The 18,073-nt window shown below is 42.1% G+C and overlaps 2 protein-coding genes across 2 annotated transcripts; both read left to right on the plus strand.

Annotated features, from left to right (window-relative positions):
- Positions 1-5,944: 5,944 nt before the first annotated feature.
- Positions 5,945-11,657, plus strand: LOC138929238 (uncharacterized). The gene is made up of 5 exons (XM_070288567.1): positions 5,945-6,794; positions 6,921-7,167; positions 10,238-10,415; positions 10,464-11,256; positions 11,305-11,657. Exons 1-5 carry the CDS (start codon positions 5,945-5,947, stop codon positions 11,568-11,570), a joined length of 2,334 nt encoding a protein of 777 aa, XP_070144668.1. The 3' UTR covers positions 11,571-11,657.
- Positions 11,658-11,799: 142 nt separating this feature from the next.
- On the plus strand, positions 11,800-14,791 carry LOC138929239 (uncharacterized). Its single transcript, XM_070288568.1, has 4 exons — positions 11,800-11,823; positions 12,430-13,324; positions 13,387-13,564; positions 13,624-14,791. The coding sequence occupies exons 1-4, from the start codon at positions 11,800-11,802 to the stop codon at positions 14,789-14,791; spliced, it is 2,265 nt and encodes a 754-aa protein (XP_070144669.1).
- Positions 14,792-18,073: the final 3,282 nt, after the last annotated feature.

An 18,073-nucleotide genomic window follows, 5' to 3' on the forward strand; every position in this document is an offset into this window, starting at 1 on the left:
CCTTAAATTTTCGCCTGAGTAACTGCAAAAAAAAAAGGAATGAAGATAAAAAATAAGGCAATCTCCGGCTGCATCCTTGGGCTGGATGCGCTTCCTTATTCTGGATCCAGTGCGCCGCCGCCTTGGGCCTCGTAAATCAGGCTGCCAAATGTCATTCGGCGACTTGACATGCTGCATAACAAGTTTCCGGCTTTTTTCCAAAAAACTGAGCTGCATTCTCTGCGTTTTTTTTCTTTCGATTTTTTTTTTTGAGCTGCCTGTCAAATTACTTGAGGGCGCCGCAATGTCTGAGAATTATTTGTGGGTACCCAGGAGGCCGCGACGGACAAAAAGGACGCGCAGTCTGACAAGGACGAGTGCAACTGCTGCAGACGCACAGGAGAGGAGGGCCGGGGATCCTAAGGATCGACAGGATCTGTGCAACTCTTTTTTTTCGATTTTTTCCTCTGGCTTTTTCGGGTGGATAAACCTTTTTTTTGTGTGTGTGTGAGAAATGCAAATTTGGTTAAGTTAAAAAATTTGTTAGGACAACCGGACGAAGGAATAGGAGTGGAAAAAAGCGCTGCACTAATTTGATTTTTTTTTTCTTCTTCTCCGCTTTTGGAAATGCAGTCTTGAGAAGGGTGTCCTTGCTGCTGCCATTTTTTGGTCATTTATCAAATTTCAAATTCCAGAAAGCAGATCAGTCTCAGTGTCTGGGTCCTGGTTCTGGTCCTGAGTTTGTGTGAAGTGAATATCAAAACAAAACAAGGACATCGGAGTCGACAGCAGAGTCGGCATTCCTCTTGCTCTCTTTTGCGGCCAAGTCCTTTTTCGGGGCGCGTCCTGTCGGCCTGTCAATCAAAAAGTCCTCTTCGATTTTCCTACCTCTCTAGCTATCTCTTTCTATATATATTTATATATAATCTTTGCTATACTTATTTTCCCACACATTTTCCGCATGCAAATTTTTTTTGCAGTCGTCCTTCGTTAACTCGCAAATCCCTAAAAATCCTCAATATTTATCGCTTACACGACGACATCAAGTTTCTTGCACAAATTAGGCAAATTTTCGGGGCCACCCAAGGACCCAAAACATCGATATATAAAACCCAGATATGTCAAGGGGTTTATGCCTAATGCATTCGCAATTAGTTCGCCAAACCTAACCCTCGCTTAGGGATTCAAATTGAATTTATAATCGATTTGGATCATTTTTTTTTTTTGCAAGAGCGGGGAAAGTCCAAGGAAATCCACCCCGAGTCTGCGTAACCCTTCCCTTTCGCCCTCTGTTGTTGTTGCTAATTTCGATTCTAATGAAGCGCGAATTACGAAAACATGGAAATCGTATCAATTACAGAGACAAAGATCGGCTGGCGGCCATGAAAAGCGCAAACATCCTTCTATCGAGGGTTTGGGATCAGGAAAAAAATATATATAACAGAACGGGCGGAAAGCACTTCGTACTTATGCAAAAAGATCAAATAAATGTGGGCTCAAGGGTTCTGTAAATGTTTATCTTTATAGATTTAGATTCATATTTTTTTTTGGCTTGAACCATTGATTATATAGGTGGGAGGAGTGTAATGTGTGGAAAAAGATATTAAAAATAAATAAAATAAAAATGAGAAATTAAGTTTAAGAAACAAAACAAATTTCTAAAGAAATTATTTAGTAAATTATGATTTTATTTGACTTGATTTTGTGAAATGTTTAAGCAAATATCTTAAACTATACGAAAAATATATAATCTTATAATAAAATATAATATAACTCAATTTTTAATTAAGAAAATTATAAGATCCTTTTGAAAAAGTATAATATACTTAAATATAAATTATGCAAAAATGAAATACCTTAAATCTAAATTAATTGCTAACTTAATTACTTAAATAATTTAAATAATTATAGCTTGTATATTAAATAATATATACATATATTATAAATATTATAGGCATTTTTTTAGTAAAAAGGGTGTGGAGCAAGTAAAGTCCAAGGAAAAATAATATAAAAAAATATCTTATATAAAATAATAATATTTTTAATAAGCAATAATATAAGCTCAAATTAATGGCTTAAACCTTTGCCTATATAGAGGTATATATTAAATTAATAAATAAAACACCTTGTTCAACTTAAAACCTCATTAAAAGGCAATATTAATAACACTAAATATTTATTATATAATTTAAAAACATTTTTGTTTAACAAAAACCTTAGTTTTATATATAAACAAACCTTAAATTATACGCAAGTATATAAAATCAATAAAGAAACTGCATTTCACGGCTCATTAAATATTCGCCGCTGACCAGACAGAGAACTTTCCATCAAAATCCACATTCAATAGTCCTTCTGAAGGACTTCTTGAGGATAGACAATGACATAACAGATTCGCGGGCAGCTGTCCCTATTTTCTGACTTTTTGACTGAAGTTGAGTTGTCCTTGAGAGAGAACGTCTCCCAGCGGGATCAGCTCAAGTACCCACCCCCGGCCCAAGTTTTCCACGAATCCATACCAGACTCCCCCGCACAGGACTCACGCGTTTTTTGATCCTCAAGGAATATGCAATGAGAAATGCATTTGCCATTATTCTAAGATTGAACGAGCTCGTAAAATCCAAAGATCGACAGGCACACGTCACATAAACATGACCAGGACCCGGGGCCCAAACGGCTGCTAATGTAGGGCACGAGTGTCCTGTCCTGGCTATGCCATGTCCTGGCATCTGGACAAATATTTACCGAAGCTTCGGCTCGTAAATTGCCGCCTCCGCACAATGGCAAAAGATTCAGGAGTACAAATCAGAAATCAAAGTGAAAGTAATGACCGTTTGCCGAGGAGAGAGACAGAGACATTAGGCTTCTGTTTCGGCTTCTGCTCCTGGTCCTGGTCTTGATTCTACTCCCGCTCCTGCTGCTACTGCTGCTGCTGCAATTGTTCTATATTGTGGACAACACACGAGGCAAATCTGGGCTGAGACACCTTGCGACGTCGCCGTCGTGTGGGTTTCCTTTCTTTTCCCACCTTTTTTTTAGCCGCTTGCCAGCTGTCCCGAGGCCCAGATCTCTCACATTGTTGTTTGATCGCTCCAGGATCAGGCGGATGGCCAACACAAAGGATGCCTTTGGCCGGGATTTACCTGCTTAGCGGAGAGCAATCCTGTGTTCTTTCACCGGAAGAAAGAGAGCGGTCACGGCAATAGAGAGAGAGAGAGAGTGGGAGCAAAAGAGCCCAACGTTCAACAGGAGGTTTTCCAAGGCAAAAAAGAGAGCAAAGAGAGTGTTATTACTTTTCCCTACAAGAGCGACCTCTAGCGGCTGATGGCTGAAACTGTTAAAAGGATTTGCTTTCTCCCGAAAATCTCTTAAATATTTTCTGCGCTCTTAGATTTGAGTGTTATGATGTAAAATTAATAAAAATGATATAAACTAAAATTACTTACAAATTCTTTAGCTTAGCAAGCTTTTCTTACATTTAAGTTTAGCTTAAATATGGTTCTCAAAAACCAAACAAGAAATTAAAGTAAATTTTTATAGTATATTGTGCTTTAATTAACCTTAAAAATATTAATGAATATTAAATAATATTGCAATCATATTTTTATAGAATTTTACAATTTTGTTTTTTAATTTTTTGCTTTCAGAGAAATACATTTTTATTAAAATCCCAAACATTTATATTCCTTATCTAAGAAATTCCCACACTTGCCACATACTCAACTTTCTAGCTTCCCACTTCCTTCAGATAAGTCCACCATATACCCTATCTCTATATACCCCAACAAGACATAATATTTGTCTAAGCCTTATCGTTAATATTTATCTAATCTTGAATATTATATAAAAACCAATTAAATATCAGAATTTTCCCACTACCGAAATGCCTTTACTCTGACCACAAAATCAAAACCAAAGAGAGGATTTCAACTAACTGATATTTACTCTCCCTCTCTGCTTGGGGGTTAGTTTTCTACTTCGGCCAAGTTCGTCTCACTTCGGCTCGCTTCGTTTGCTTCAGGCTTCGGCCCGAGCCTTTGCCGAAGGCTGCGCGTGCGCATTTCCTCATTTCCGTTTCAGAACTCGTGCAGTGCAGACACTGCAGGCAAAAGTTATAGAAAAAAAAATATATAAAATAAACCCCTACATTTTTTGGCTTTTAAAAGCTTATTTGGCATTAAAATTTTTTTTCTGTGCAATATTTGAAAAAAATATAATAAAATAAACAAAACAAAATTGTGTGAAAAACAATATTTTCCAAGGACACAAAATCAGTTAAGAAGCAACTGGCGCAGGACTCCGGGCGACCTAGTCGCAAGCAGATCAAGTTTCCAGGTAAGTCCCCAACCCACCAAAATGGTCATTCAATCCCTGACAGGGTGAGGGATATAGATTCCGATCGAGATCAGCGATCGATCAAAATCCAAAATCGATCTGCACCTGGCCCTCACGTGTTGGTCCTTGCTCTAGATCTAATTTAAAAAAAGGAGGGAAGGAGGGAACCCAGTGAAAGTGGGAAAATAGCAACAGAAACCCCTAAGACCCTTACCCCTAAGCGTTGTCCTTCCCAATCCAGATCAGGGCCCACAAGAATATATAAAAAAGGGGTGGTGAGTCCTTCTCTAATGCATTTAATTTGTTGCTGGCTCTACCTTGAACTTATAGATCTGCTCCTATTTGTTCTCCTGCTCCTTCTTATTATTATTATTCTTCCTTTTCGTTTTTTTTTTTTCTTGGCTGCCACCCTGAGCTAATCCTTCGGGCACAAGTCACACGCACACGAGAAGGATCTGGGGCTGGAAAGAAAATATTTTTTTTGCTCGCCTTTTAAAAGCGGCTGCCTTTCTAGTGCAATTTCGCTCTTACGGGGCTGGGATGACGTTTATAGATTACATGAAAACCCATTTTCTGTCCCAGTGTGTCTCTCTGTGTGTGTGTGTGTGTAGGAAAATACACACATCCTAGCCATTCAGGCAAAGGACAAAGACAAGGATCTTAGGGATCTGGGACGAACCATTGACGATCCCCTTTTGGCTTTGCCGATTGCCGCACTTTTTTCTTTTTTGCAAAATGGCATCATTATGCTGGGGCGTAATTGTTGCACTCACACCACACCAACTCACACACACACACTTACATACATAGATAGCAAGACAGGATCGAGTGTATAAGGACTCGCTCAATTTTATGGTTGGCAACCGCAGCAGCAGCAGCAGAAGCCTTGCGCGAAAAATCTGTCTTCTGAATTGAAATTAGCATAAGTTTAATTTCAATTTAAATGCAAACCTGAAACCAGGACCTCGAGCTTCTGGAAACTCGTTTGCCGCAAAAAAAAAAAAATAAAATAAAAACAATTTGCAAAAATTCCGGCTTTGTCCGAGCCTCCTTTTCTTTTGAGATTTTTTTTTTTTTTTTTTTTTTGCGTCGAAATTGTCGGGAAGAAGTTCCCAAAAACAGCAGAGAATGGAAATGAATGGAAAGGAGGAGAAGGAGCAGCAAACCAGAACCCTGCCTCGGCACTGATCCTCTTGTTTGGCAGCCAGCTGCCCAGGAGCAGGATTTTGTTTGCCAACCAAAGAGGAGAAAATGAAGAGTCCTTTATATACAACTTCTTCCTATACATTTTTATTAATTGCTAGATATTAATGTTCTCAATTAGTTAAAAATAACACCCAGGGGAAAGCATTTCAAAAGAAGTCTAAAGTTAGTTCCTAAAATTAAAATGCGTTACGCATCTTATTAATATATTAACTCCTTAAAATATGAATCTAGGAAACTCTTTTCCCTCATTTACAAATTTTTAAAAATATATAACGCTAAGCACAAAAAAATAAGAAGCCGTTACGCATCTTATTAGTCTAAAATATTAACCTAGAAAATACTCTTTCCCAAATTTTCCTAATTTTTAGTTAGGAATTTATTTAACAAATTTAAAATATATAAACCCTTCCTTCCAGTTAGGGACATGCCAACCATGACACGGATGCATCGCCACTCCAGCTCCAGCGCCGTGGTAGAGGAGTCACGCGGACGACGTCGCCCCGTTGCCGGACTTCCGGGCGATGCCAACAAGGAGAATTTTGGTGTTCACTTCATGAGCAGTCCCTTTGGCAATGCCAGCCTAATTGCTCTACAGGATCTAAGCAATGTCCATGGCAAAAGTCCGCAGCGTAGAAGCTTCAGCGAGGGTAGTGGTCCGCGTCAGGCCACGCCCCAGCTGGCGGCTCTCCGCTGCCTGCCCCAGCGTTCCACGGCTCTCGAGGATTCGCAGCTATCCTCCTCCCGCATGGGTGATACCACACTGGACAGGATGCTGGATGCCATCATAGAGTCGGCCCGAAAGGAGGTGCGCTGTAAGGTGGTTCCGCCCAGTACTAGTACTAATACTCTTCTGGCGGACACTGGTGCCGGCGGCGAGTGGAGCGAGACGAGTGTCCACGAGATGGAGGTGCGCACACCCACGCATCTGAAGAGGCAGCGAGTGGTGCGCCGAAAGAATCCCCACAAGACCACAGCGCCCAAGCTGGATAAGCTAGAGCTGAAGAAGCATATGGAGCTGGAGCAGCATTTGGAGCAGCAGCTGGAGCATGTGCCCAGCACCAAGCGTTGCCTAAGTTTCTCTTCCAGCTCTGGCTCGGGAAACTCCAGCGACGAGGAGGAGCAGGAGGAGGTCGAGCAGCAGGTGGCCAAGCGGAGCAGTAGTCGTGGCAGCTCCACTTCCAGTTCCAGTGGCAGTGGGTCGGACAGTAGCAGCAGGGGCAGCATCGATCTGAGCATCGTCTACGATACCAAGGAGCAGCGACTAAATGTACATGGTGAGTTCCAAGTGCGCCAACTCCATCCTCGATTTTTCTAATTGGGATTATCGAGGGACCATGTTCTGTCTCTCCTCGAGGGCTTTTCATTTAATTGATTTGCTTTTCCTCTTTTTTCCCTTTCAGTGATTCGTTGCCGGGACCTGCAGCGTTCCCATGGCAGTGGCTGCATCAATGCCTATGTAAAGGTGTCTGTGTCCGGCCAGGGCCAAGGACACTCATCATCGTCGGCGGGCGGCTATCAGCGCACTGCCGTCCATCGTCACTCGGGTCGTCCCTACTTCGATCAGCGTTTCAGTTTTCCGGTTGTTAACGGCTCTGGCGATGGCGAGCATCTTCAGCTGGCTGTGTGGCATCGGGATCGCCATTTAAAGTGAGTACGAGTACGGTCGAAAGCCAAGAAAGCCCAAGAAACAGGAAAACAAAACAAGAATTTATAAGAAACAACCTCCCCCCCCAAGCCATAAGCAGGGCTACACTGCAAATATTTAGTGGGTTTAAAGAAGGGAAATAATGAAGAATTTTAAAAGAAAATTTATAAATATTTAATTGAGTTTCTGAAACCCTATGGTATTTAAAAGATACTTTTGAGAATTTAATTTCCAAAAATTTGCATGTTTTTAATTCTTCTTTAATACAATAATACAAATTTATATTAGTATTTTAATATTTATTTCTTATTCTTAATTAAAATCCCTTGATAATCAGCGCAAAAGTATGCTACAATTAATATTTTGTTGGCAACTCTAGGCTTCCTTTTAATTTATTAAAAAAATTTTCTTTTTAAAATGAAATCAATAATTTTAGATTAAAAAGCAATTAGATATTATTTAAAATAACAATAAGCACAAATTTTTCTTGCCATGCCACCCATCGTTCAACGTTCGAGTTAAAGTCCTGCGACAAGTCATTCACCCCGAAAACGTTTATCGAGGGAAGCTCCTTGGGCTCCTTTCGAGTGGCTAACAGCAGGGGGTGTGGATTTTGGAGCAGGCAAAAGACCAAAGCTGCCAGAGCGTCTGGTTAATTGTGGCGCCCTTCCTGGCCTCGTGGCACCTCCAGTATCCTTTCTCTTCCTGCTTGTGTGTGCGTGTGTCTTGTGCATTTCCTGCACATAAACAAGCCACCCTTATTGTCCCTTCCAGTCCGCGTGCGCAGTTTAGGCGACTTCCAGTCAACTTTCCCGGGCCCAGAGCCCCGAGTCAAGCGATTTTCCCCAGTTTTTCCCTGAGAGCGAGCAGCGCTCAGTTCCCGTTACTCAGTCCGAGTGGCAAGCTCGCGTGCGAAAAGCGACTGGCAACGCTCGAGAAAGAAAAGCGCAGGAAATCGAAACGGCAAAGTAGGTGCACTTTCCTATATGCACTTGAGAAAGCTATATATCTTCCGATATATATAGATACATATATCCTACGCCTGCTTCATTATTTATTTTTGTAGATTTTTTTTTGGTTAGAGTGTCCTTTCGAAGGAGCAAAAGTATGCAACGGAAAACTTATATAACAGTGTGTGTGCGTGTGTGAGCATGGAAAGTGTAGCATAATTTCGGGGGCATGCTGCCTAAACAAACGCGAACAGGAAGTGGCTAAAGGTTCTGCCTAAGCGCGCGTGTCTGTGAGGTGTTCTCTCTTCAAAATATGAATTAAGCTTCAAGGACATCATTAGCCAAGGCTCAAAAAAATATAATTATAATAAAGAGAAGCAACATTGTGCCGGAAAAGCGAATTTAATGCCAAATCGATGGCGTTGATTATGCAATGCCCAGGCTTAAAAACCGTACACGCACACGCACCATATCCTGGGTTATCCTGGTGGCTAATTGAAGTGGCCAACTAACTAAATGTACGCCCGGGACCTAAAGGCCGGCCATAAACCAGGCACTACTACCCTCATCCTTACCCATTAAGGCCCATTTCCCCATTTAAGCCTGCTTACCTCACGCACCACCTGCTTCTAGCTGGCATTTTCCCCATTTCCACCATTTTCCTCATTTTCTCATTTCCCATTTCCCTGTTCCCTCATTTGCCATGCATAATTCAAGTACGTGCGAGTTGTGAAAATAGTTTGGCAGCGTTTTAAGTCAATTTACAAAACGACAAAAGCCACTTAATAATTGATGAGGTCCTGTCCACAGGACCTCGTTACCCGAAAAAGCCACTGCACCTGACAGCTGCGATTGCAATCGCCCCCCCCCTAAAACTACACAAAAATACAACTAAGAAATAAATAAATACAAAGAGTCAGAGAGCGAGCGAGTCCTTAACTCCGGGAAAATCAATAAAAGTGACCCAAATACGCGCGCCAACTTCAGACCCAAGTGGCCAGTGGAAGAAGAGGCAATGTACGAGCCACTGTCATGCTGCCACCACCACCACCACCAGCAGCAACCTCTCCTAAGCCAGCAGGGGGGTGGTGGCACCGAGTGGGTGGCAGCAGGAGATGTACTATATATATGTACACCCATTTTCCGCCCAACAAATTGGCCGGGCAAAGCGCATTTCCGGGCCAAACACATTTTCTAGCCAAGGAATGCGGCAGCAGCTTAAAGCCGCTAATTGATTTATGTCACGTACGCTGGTCGCTGTCCAAAGAGAGGGGGAAAACTAGCAGGAAAAGTGGTTGAAAGAGCGCGAGAAAAGCGGGTCAGGTGCTAGGCTTGGATCAGCTGTAAGCCAACTATAATTAGACAAAGTCCGTCAGACCTAGACAACGTGCCCAGCCAGAATCTAGGCCTAAGTCTAAGTTGGTATTATCTAATAGAGAGGAGCCCAGAGTTTATATACATATATATGAATCAATAGGTATTATCCTGAAAGGATAAAGTCGTTGCTTTCAAGGGGTTTCCCTATAAAATATTTATAAATTTCCAGAAACCTCGAAAACTTTCGAAGGATACTTGCAAAATAGAATCGATAGACCCTTGGGGGGGGGGTTCCTTTCTTTGAGTTAGATAAAAATATAAATAAATAAATTAAAATAATATATAAATAAATAAATAAATAAAAATAACTAGATATAAAAAAATTTAAAAAAAAATTAAAAACTAGATGAAAATAAAAATAAATAAATTTAAAAAAAAAACGTCTTTAACTAAAAAAAATTGATATTAATAAATAAATAAACTAAAAAAATCTACATAAATAAATAAATTACCAAAAATAAAAAATATAAAAAAAAGGTATTTATAGATAAGAATATATAAATAAATAAATAAAAAAAAACTAATACAAAAAATTTATTTAAAAAAATAAATAAAAAAAGTAGATGTAAATAAATAATTTTTAAAACAAATTACATAAAAAATAGATATATGTATGTAAATAAATAAATAAAAAAAAATACATGTTAAAAAATAAATTAAACTTAAAACAATATATATATTATATATAATTAAATAAACTATAAGTAAAAAAAATACTCCTGACCTTCTCCCTTCTCCTTCACAGACGCAGCGAGTTCCTGGGCTGCAGCAACTTTCCCCTAAGCGAGCTAGTGCACCCAGAGGCGGCCACCACGGCGGGATCCTACAAGTTGCTCTCGCAGCCATGTCCACCCAACAATATCAACAACAACAACAACAATAATAATAATAATAATAATCATCGCCAGCAGAGCCATACGAAAGCCCCAGGCCAGGATCATCATCGTCATAGAGCAGAGCAAGTAACGGAGCAGGAGCAGGAGCAGGAACAGGAGCAGGAATCCTTAGAGATGGCAGCGGCTGCCACTGTAACCTTGACGCCACAGAAAACGGCCAATGGATCGGGCGTGGGCGTGGGTGTGGGAGCCACGACAACGTCACTACCTCTCAACGACGAGGTCATCAGCATCAGCATCGATAGCATGGGCCGGGAGGATCCATTGATGCCACAACAGCCCCAGCAGCCCATGAGGCTGAGCAAGAAGGCGCTGCATCAGCGCGATGCCGATGAGAATCTATTCCTGCGCTTCCTAGAGCTGGATCCGCCGGCGGATGGCAATGCCAATAGCACAACCAATGCCAATTCAGGATCTGCAGCGGGAACGGGAGCCACGGCGACCAAGGCCAATGAGAGTAATGCCAATCATTTGAATGGATCAACAGCCAGCGGGAGACGTCAGTCCACTATGCCAGGAGGAGGAGGAGGAGGATCTGGCAGCCGGCAAACAGGACGCACGCCCTTCACGATGACCAAACGGCTGACAAGGACAGAGGAACGAGGTTTTGGCTTCTCCATTGTGTGGACACATCCACCGCGAGTGGAGAAGGTGGAGGCTGGTCTCTCCGCAGACCGATGCGGCATCCTGCCCGGCGACTATGTGATCTTCGTGGACAAGCACAATGTGGTCACGATGCCCGAGGCTGATGTTCTGAACTTGATACGATCGCAGGGCTCGGCCTTGACGTTGGAGATTTTCAGAAGGTCAGGCGCGGGCGCCACCACCATCATCACGAACCTGGGTGGCTCCAATGCAAACGTTAGCAGCAGCACCGCCACCAGCAATACCCGCCATCAGATGCCAGGCATGGGAGTGGGCGTGGGTGTGGGTCTAGGACTGGGTAGTGAGGAGCATACCACAGCAACGACAACTACGGGAACGGGAACGGGCACCGCCTTGATAAGCCTGCAAAGAACAGCTAGTTCCCGAATTCAAGGCTCCGCACAGATGGGCAACAGCCTAAGCCGACCGGCCACCGCCTGCTCTGGAACAACCTCATCGATTGAGGCTGCCAAGCGGAGGCTACACCTGCCACAGGTCACCTTCAGCAAGGAGGTAGGCAAGGGTGTCATCGTCTAGGACACTGACTCACCACGGTCTTTCTTCATAAAACATTATTCTTCTTTTTTTTTTGTATTTTTTGTGTCTTTGCCATTTGTATATATTGTCCCCTTTATCCGTTAAGATTTATTATTAATTAATTATTAATTTCTTTTTTTTTATATATATATATTTATATATTGTGCCTAGCCCTTAGTTCCTTTGAGAAACCACTGAACCCGCTTGACAATAAACTTTTTTCGATTTCATGTGTCTGAGTTTTGATTTCTTTGTTTGGTTTATACATTGTCTCGTTTAGGATGGATCATTAGACTAAAGACGTGACACCTATAAGACATAACATCTTTGAGATATGACACCAATAAGACATACCATCTTTAAGACATAACACCTATATATCATGTGTTCCTTTTATTTTTGATAAAACTAAGCTAACATTTTCCATTAAGGAGCTTCTCTTTGTAGCTCACTTAATATCTTTAATCCTTTATATATCTCACTTCCCTTTCCGAAATTCTTTAAGACATTCGCTAACATTTATTAAGACCTTCTCTAATATTCTTTAAGATCTTTTCTAATCACGAATTAACCTCAATCCTCTTAATCTTTTTTTTAAATCACACTTTAAGTGAAGGTTAAGACACTTTTAAGAGGGGTTTAGATTATCCATTTTTTAAACCGAACCTATAAAAACTTTTAGCTTAATGACCTTCTAAAGGCAATTCTTTTTTCATGCAATTCTTTTTCCTTTTTTTACTATCTCCCATAACTATATTCCATACATTTCTCACTCCCACCAAAACCCTAGACCTCCTCCAAGTCTTCAACTATTACTAAGCGAAAACCCCGTTCTTAAACCCTTCTATTACCTCTCCAGTCCATTGTGCCCATCACGGATAACCGGCGGCGCTTTCTCCTTCAACTGATTAGCCGCGAGCAAAACTTCACGGCGGCCCTGCACTTTGGAGTACAGCGATTCGTGCAGCCTTTGCTGGAGCGAAAGGACCTCATCTCGCCGAATGACCACCGCACCCTGTTCCAGAACATTGACGAGCTGCTGCGCATTGCGGAAGACATCCTCGAGCAGCTGTGCAGCAGCCAGGATCAGCAGCAACAGCAACCGGACCAGGAGCCGCACATGAACTTCGCCTCGCGGGTGTATCTCTCCAAGACGACAGCGATTTGTGCGGCTTACAAGAAATATTGCAATGGAATCAAGCGGGCGGACTGCGTCCTGGTCAACAAATCGCGGCAGACGGGGTCCGAGTTCATTGCCTTCATCACAGAACCGGCTGTGCCGCGTAAGCGTCCCGATCTCACCATGTTTATCCATCGACCGTTGCAGCATTTCCGGGAAATTCTCAAGCTGATGCAGCTGCTCGCTGGCAATTGCCATGTGGATACCGAGGAGCACAAGAACTTTAGCACGGTGATTGCTGAACTGCAGGCAGCCTACCGGGAGATCACAGTGAGCAGTGGCCTCATGGAGCCCCTGGGCGAAGGAAGGCCGCTGCTCACGCTTCAGGATTTGGAATCACGGATGGTGTTCACCAAGTGCAAGCCCTTTACCCTGGCTGTACAGGGTCGCCAGTGGATATTCGGTGGGGATCTGTCCCGCGTCGAGGGGCGATCCGTGAAGCCCTATTGGACGCTGCTTTTTAGCGATATTATTGTCTTTGCCAAGGTCAGCCGGGACCGGGTACTGTTCATCACCGAGGAGCCCATACCAATAGCCAATGTGGTCGACTCCTGCTTTCACATGCGCAAGAAGAGTGAGTGAATTCGTCAACCTGAACCTCCCCTGACCTCTGGTTATCCTAATCCCTTTTTACAGCCACCGAGTTCCGTCTAACTGTGGATCCCAATGGACGTTTGGCCGAGAGTCCAACCGGGTACTGTGCCCCCGATCTCACCCGAACGCCGAAGCGAGGAGCACGCCGCAAAAGTCTTATCCTGCGAGCGCCCTCCCTGGAGCTCAAGGCCGTCTGGCAGAACCTGTTGCAGCGACAGATGTGGGTTGGGTATCAGCCAAGACTTGGATCAAGAGTAATCCTGGTTTTATTTTTCACAGATTTTTGGTCAATGCCGCTTTGGGCTCAACCCCGTTGTCCAGTCCGTTGGACTCGCCGGATGTTCTTAATACTTTGGTGCCACTGAGCGACATTGGACTGACCTCCGCCTCAATGGGTTCAATGAAGCTGCCGTCGCTGGACAGCATCCATCTGAAGCAGCAGCAGAAACAGCAGGTGCGTCTCTTTCGCAGCAAGCGTCTGGACAGCGCCGATTCCTACGAGAATCTGCAGCGCCTGGCTAGCGCAGTGCGTCATCATTGCGCCAGCGCCAGCACCACCACGAGCAGCGCCACCCAGACCCATTACCAGTCTCAGTCGCAGTCACAGTCACAGGCCCAGAACCTGTCCCAGTCCCAGACCCTATCGCAGACCCTCTCCCAGTCCCGCACTCTGTCCCAATCGCAGACCCTCTCCCAGGTTCAGTTGCCGCAGAGCAGCAGTTCGCCGGCAAGGAATGGCTCGTTGGTTAATGGTCTGGGCCTAGGGGTTGGCTCCTCCTCCTGCCTGAGCAGCAGCGGCGGCAGCCTGGTCCAGGTCCACACCCAAACCCTGACCCAGTCGCAGACAAACTCACAGACCCAGACCTCGGTGCTGTCCTCCCTATCGCTGGCCAACTGCAAGTGCCTCACGGTTATACCGGAAGTAAGCAGTGAGCAGCAGCCGACTGCTCTGCCTTCACGGTCACATCCCTCCAAGAAGCTTCTCGAGTTCAGCCTCAGCTCGGTGGGCAGGTCTTTTATTGATGAGTCCAGTACTGGCATGGCCACGCAGATGGGTGGTCAGGTGTCGCTGACCACACCGGAGACACCCACGCCGAATATCTCGCCCAGCTCTCAACCCTGCAACTCGGATGCTTTTTCCAATGACTTTGTGCCGCCGCCGGCGGCAGCGCCGGAAAGGCCACCGAGCATACCCCTGGCGGAGTTTGGTGGCTCCTGGGATCTCCTTGAGCTGGATCTTCAGCTGCATGAGGTTAATCTTGATCCCTGCTATGACACCGATGTCGAGGAGTGCATATTTCTGGGTGACGATGCCGACGGGAACTGTGACCAAGATGACGATGACGATGACGAAGACGAGGAGGAGGAGGAGGATAGTGTAGTGGTGGATGATCCTTTTGGCATGTTGCCCACCAAGCCGACGCCGCCGGATTCCCTGGATCTGTGATTTGACTTTTGGCTGCAGTCGGAGCCCAATCTAAAGCCCCATCCAAGTCCCAACACCGATAACGATAACGAAACCGATACCGATACCTTGCCGCACAATCTTTGAACCCTTGACGAGCTTAGACAACTATGTAACCACCACTGATCATCGGAAGAAGTCCACAGCTCCACTTCTGTACTCTCTCTTTCTCTGTCCCTTTATATATATATATATCTGTCTCTTTATATATGCATATATGTATATCTTTTTATATATATCTCTCTCTGCTCCATTGGCGAGGCCCTTTTGCTCTGCTTTTGCCCCGCCAGCTTCGCTCAGTGTATCAGCGGCCGTGTCTCTGGAAGATTGGGTACTGACTTTGCCAGGATATCAGTAGTAGGATCAGTAAGGGGATCCCACACATGATCAGTAAGGAGATTGCTGAGAGGATCAATCAGAGGACTCTGAGACGATCAGTTAGAGGATGTCTTAACAGAACAGTTGGGAGAACCCCTGAGAGGAATAGTAAAAGTATCCTTCAGAGGATCAATAAGGGGATCCCTTAGAGGATCAGTAAGGGGATCTATGAGAGGTTCAATATGGGGATACCTGAGAGGATCACTGAGGCATCCCTTAGAAGATCAGTAAGAGTAAGAGAAAAAACCCCAAAAGGATTAGGAACAGAATCAGAATCGAAATCAAAAGCTAAAAGCATACACTAAACCTTGAGATATATCCAGAGGGATATATCAAATAAAATCACAGTTTTCAAAGGGTTTTTAGTTTCAGTGTATTCCTCATTATATTTGCGAGTGAGAAGTGACAATTATTTGTGGAAATTGTACATAGAACTAAACCATCTCTCTCTCTCTATGTGTGTGTGTTTAATTGTATATACATATGCTCGTATCCATGTAAACCCCCTGAGAGCCCCGACATTTGTTCCATCCAGTTTGATTTAGAATCGAATGTATATAAAGGTTGGAAAAGAGAGAGGTGATGATTATTGAGAAGACACAGAGAAGCAGAGATACATCGTACTAGTACTTGGCTCTTTTTAGTCACACATATATATATATATATATATTTACATAGTATACATAGTATACACGCCCTAGATATATAGCCGTAATTATGTATATTAGCTAGTCGAAATTTACAAGAGTTTTTAGCTTTTAGATATATATACATATATTACCCAAACAAGACACTCTTTCTATCTCTCTGTCTCTCTCGCTCGATTCGTAATAACTTGAAAATTTTGATTGCCAAGAGGAAACCCAAAGATTAAAAAAAAAAGGAGTTATACTATAATGTTAATATTGCTTCCATTTTGTAGCCAAAAAAAAATTGAGAACCTATATTGGATCACTGTTATAGCCGTTGTTATCTTCACTTTAGCCTAGTCCTAGTTTACATTGGATCGTATGCTAAGTTGTTTACGTAAATTAGCCAAAATATTATCTTTATCGAAATTATTACCTAATTATGTTAGACTGTTGATTGGCCAAAAAAAATATAAGAAAAAACAAAGAAACTAAAAAAAAAAAACAAAAGAAAAAGAAAACCTGCAAAACCCAGTTGTAAATAGAAACACAAACATTCCTTTGAATATTTACCTATAGTATCCGTATCTGTATTTGTATCTGTATTCGTATACGTATCCGTATTTGTATCTATATTTGTATCTTTATTCCCCTGTTGTGGGTGTGCAAGTCTGTGTGTCTTGGCTGGCTGTGTCACCTACACTTGCTACTTTTATGTATCTGAGCCGACTATCGATGTCAATTAACCGTGGCAAGCACACTTTGTTGCCTTTTGCGTATGTATCTTCAAGCTAACCACACGTATCTAAGTATCTACGTATCTAAATATCTCTAAAAACGAAGAGGAAGCACTTCTCTGCTAGCTGCACAGTGGTTTGAAATCTAATAAAAAGGCCAACCCAATAGAGATTCATATTTATCTAGTTTTTTCCTAAAACATACATATATTGATTTAAATAGTTCTTATTATACAATTATTCATTATAAATATTTTAAATTTTTTCCAAGCCTTTTTAATACATTTCTAACCACTGTGCTTCTACCGAATGGTCCCAGAGCTAGGGCTGGCAAAAAGATCGATACTAAACGATTTTAAATCGATAATTAGAATGAAAACTTGCAATACTTTGCAGCTCTAGCGTTGAGCCTGCCAGCCAAGAGTTTTGTAGACTAACCCACACACACTCCACCTGCACACACACCACTCTCCCTTGCAAACACTCCCTTGTTGAATATCAAGCATACGCCGCGTTGTCTTTTGCGCTCCGATTTTTTCGTGTGTGCCTTGAGCAGTAAACAACAACAAACAAACGAAAAAAGATTTCTATACACACTATATACATACACACTTATATATATATATATATATATATATATATATATATATATATATATATATATATACAAGCAGATATATATATATTTCTATATATTATACATACTATTTAGATTCATATTCTCATATTCTGTAAATTTTGATGTACTACGTCTAGAAAGGTTTTGCGAATTATTTACATTTAAAACGAGAAGAGGATCGAGATATACACATCTATATATATAAACATATATATATATATATAGCTTGATATCTTGAGCCCGTTTGAGATTGAGATTGCGAAGAGAAACGATGAATTCAAAACAAATAATAATAATAAAAAACTAAAATGATTCTTTGACTAAAAACGCTTGTGGATGTTCTTTTTATTTCACTGAAAACAAAAACAAAAATATAAAAAAAATAAGACACCACGAAAAAACAGGGGAATGGAAACCAAGTAGAGAAAAAGAAAACCCACCGAGCACGCTCCGCTTCCTGAATTATAAACCACAAAAATATATAAAATATATATAGAAAAAGAATATATATCTTCAAGATATATATAAAAAACCAAAACCAAAATTGATAAATTAAAAATTGTGATGGACTCAATTTTAGTTTTAAGTTCAAATTGCTTCTTCCTGTTCTCAAAAAACTAATTTCAAACTTCCATTGCTTATTAGATGTTTTTGTTGTGACTGTACCCCCCTCCATGTAACCCTGTATTATCCTGTATTATCCTGTATAATCCCGCTTATAAGCCCATCTTTAAATCTTTAAACGAAAACAACTCCATTCAGAGCCAGAGAGCAAGCGTTTTTAATCAAAGATGGACCGCGATTATTATTGTTTTCGTTCCGTTTCTCCGCTTCGCAAAAAGAAAGTAAAACAAAGATCACAAAAGACAGCCAGAGAGTTCTAAGGAATAAGAAAAAAAAA

Source organism: Drosophila kikkawai, chromosome X (genome assembly GCF_030179895.1).
Source record: "Drosophila kikkawai strain 14028-0561.14 chromosome X, DkikHiC1v2, whole genome shotgun sequence".
Taxonomy (NCBI): domain Eukaryota; kingdom Metazoa; phylum Arthropoda; class Insecta; order Diptera; family Drosophilidae; genus Drosophila; species Drosophila kikkawai.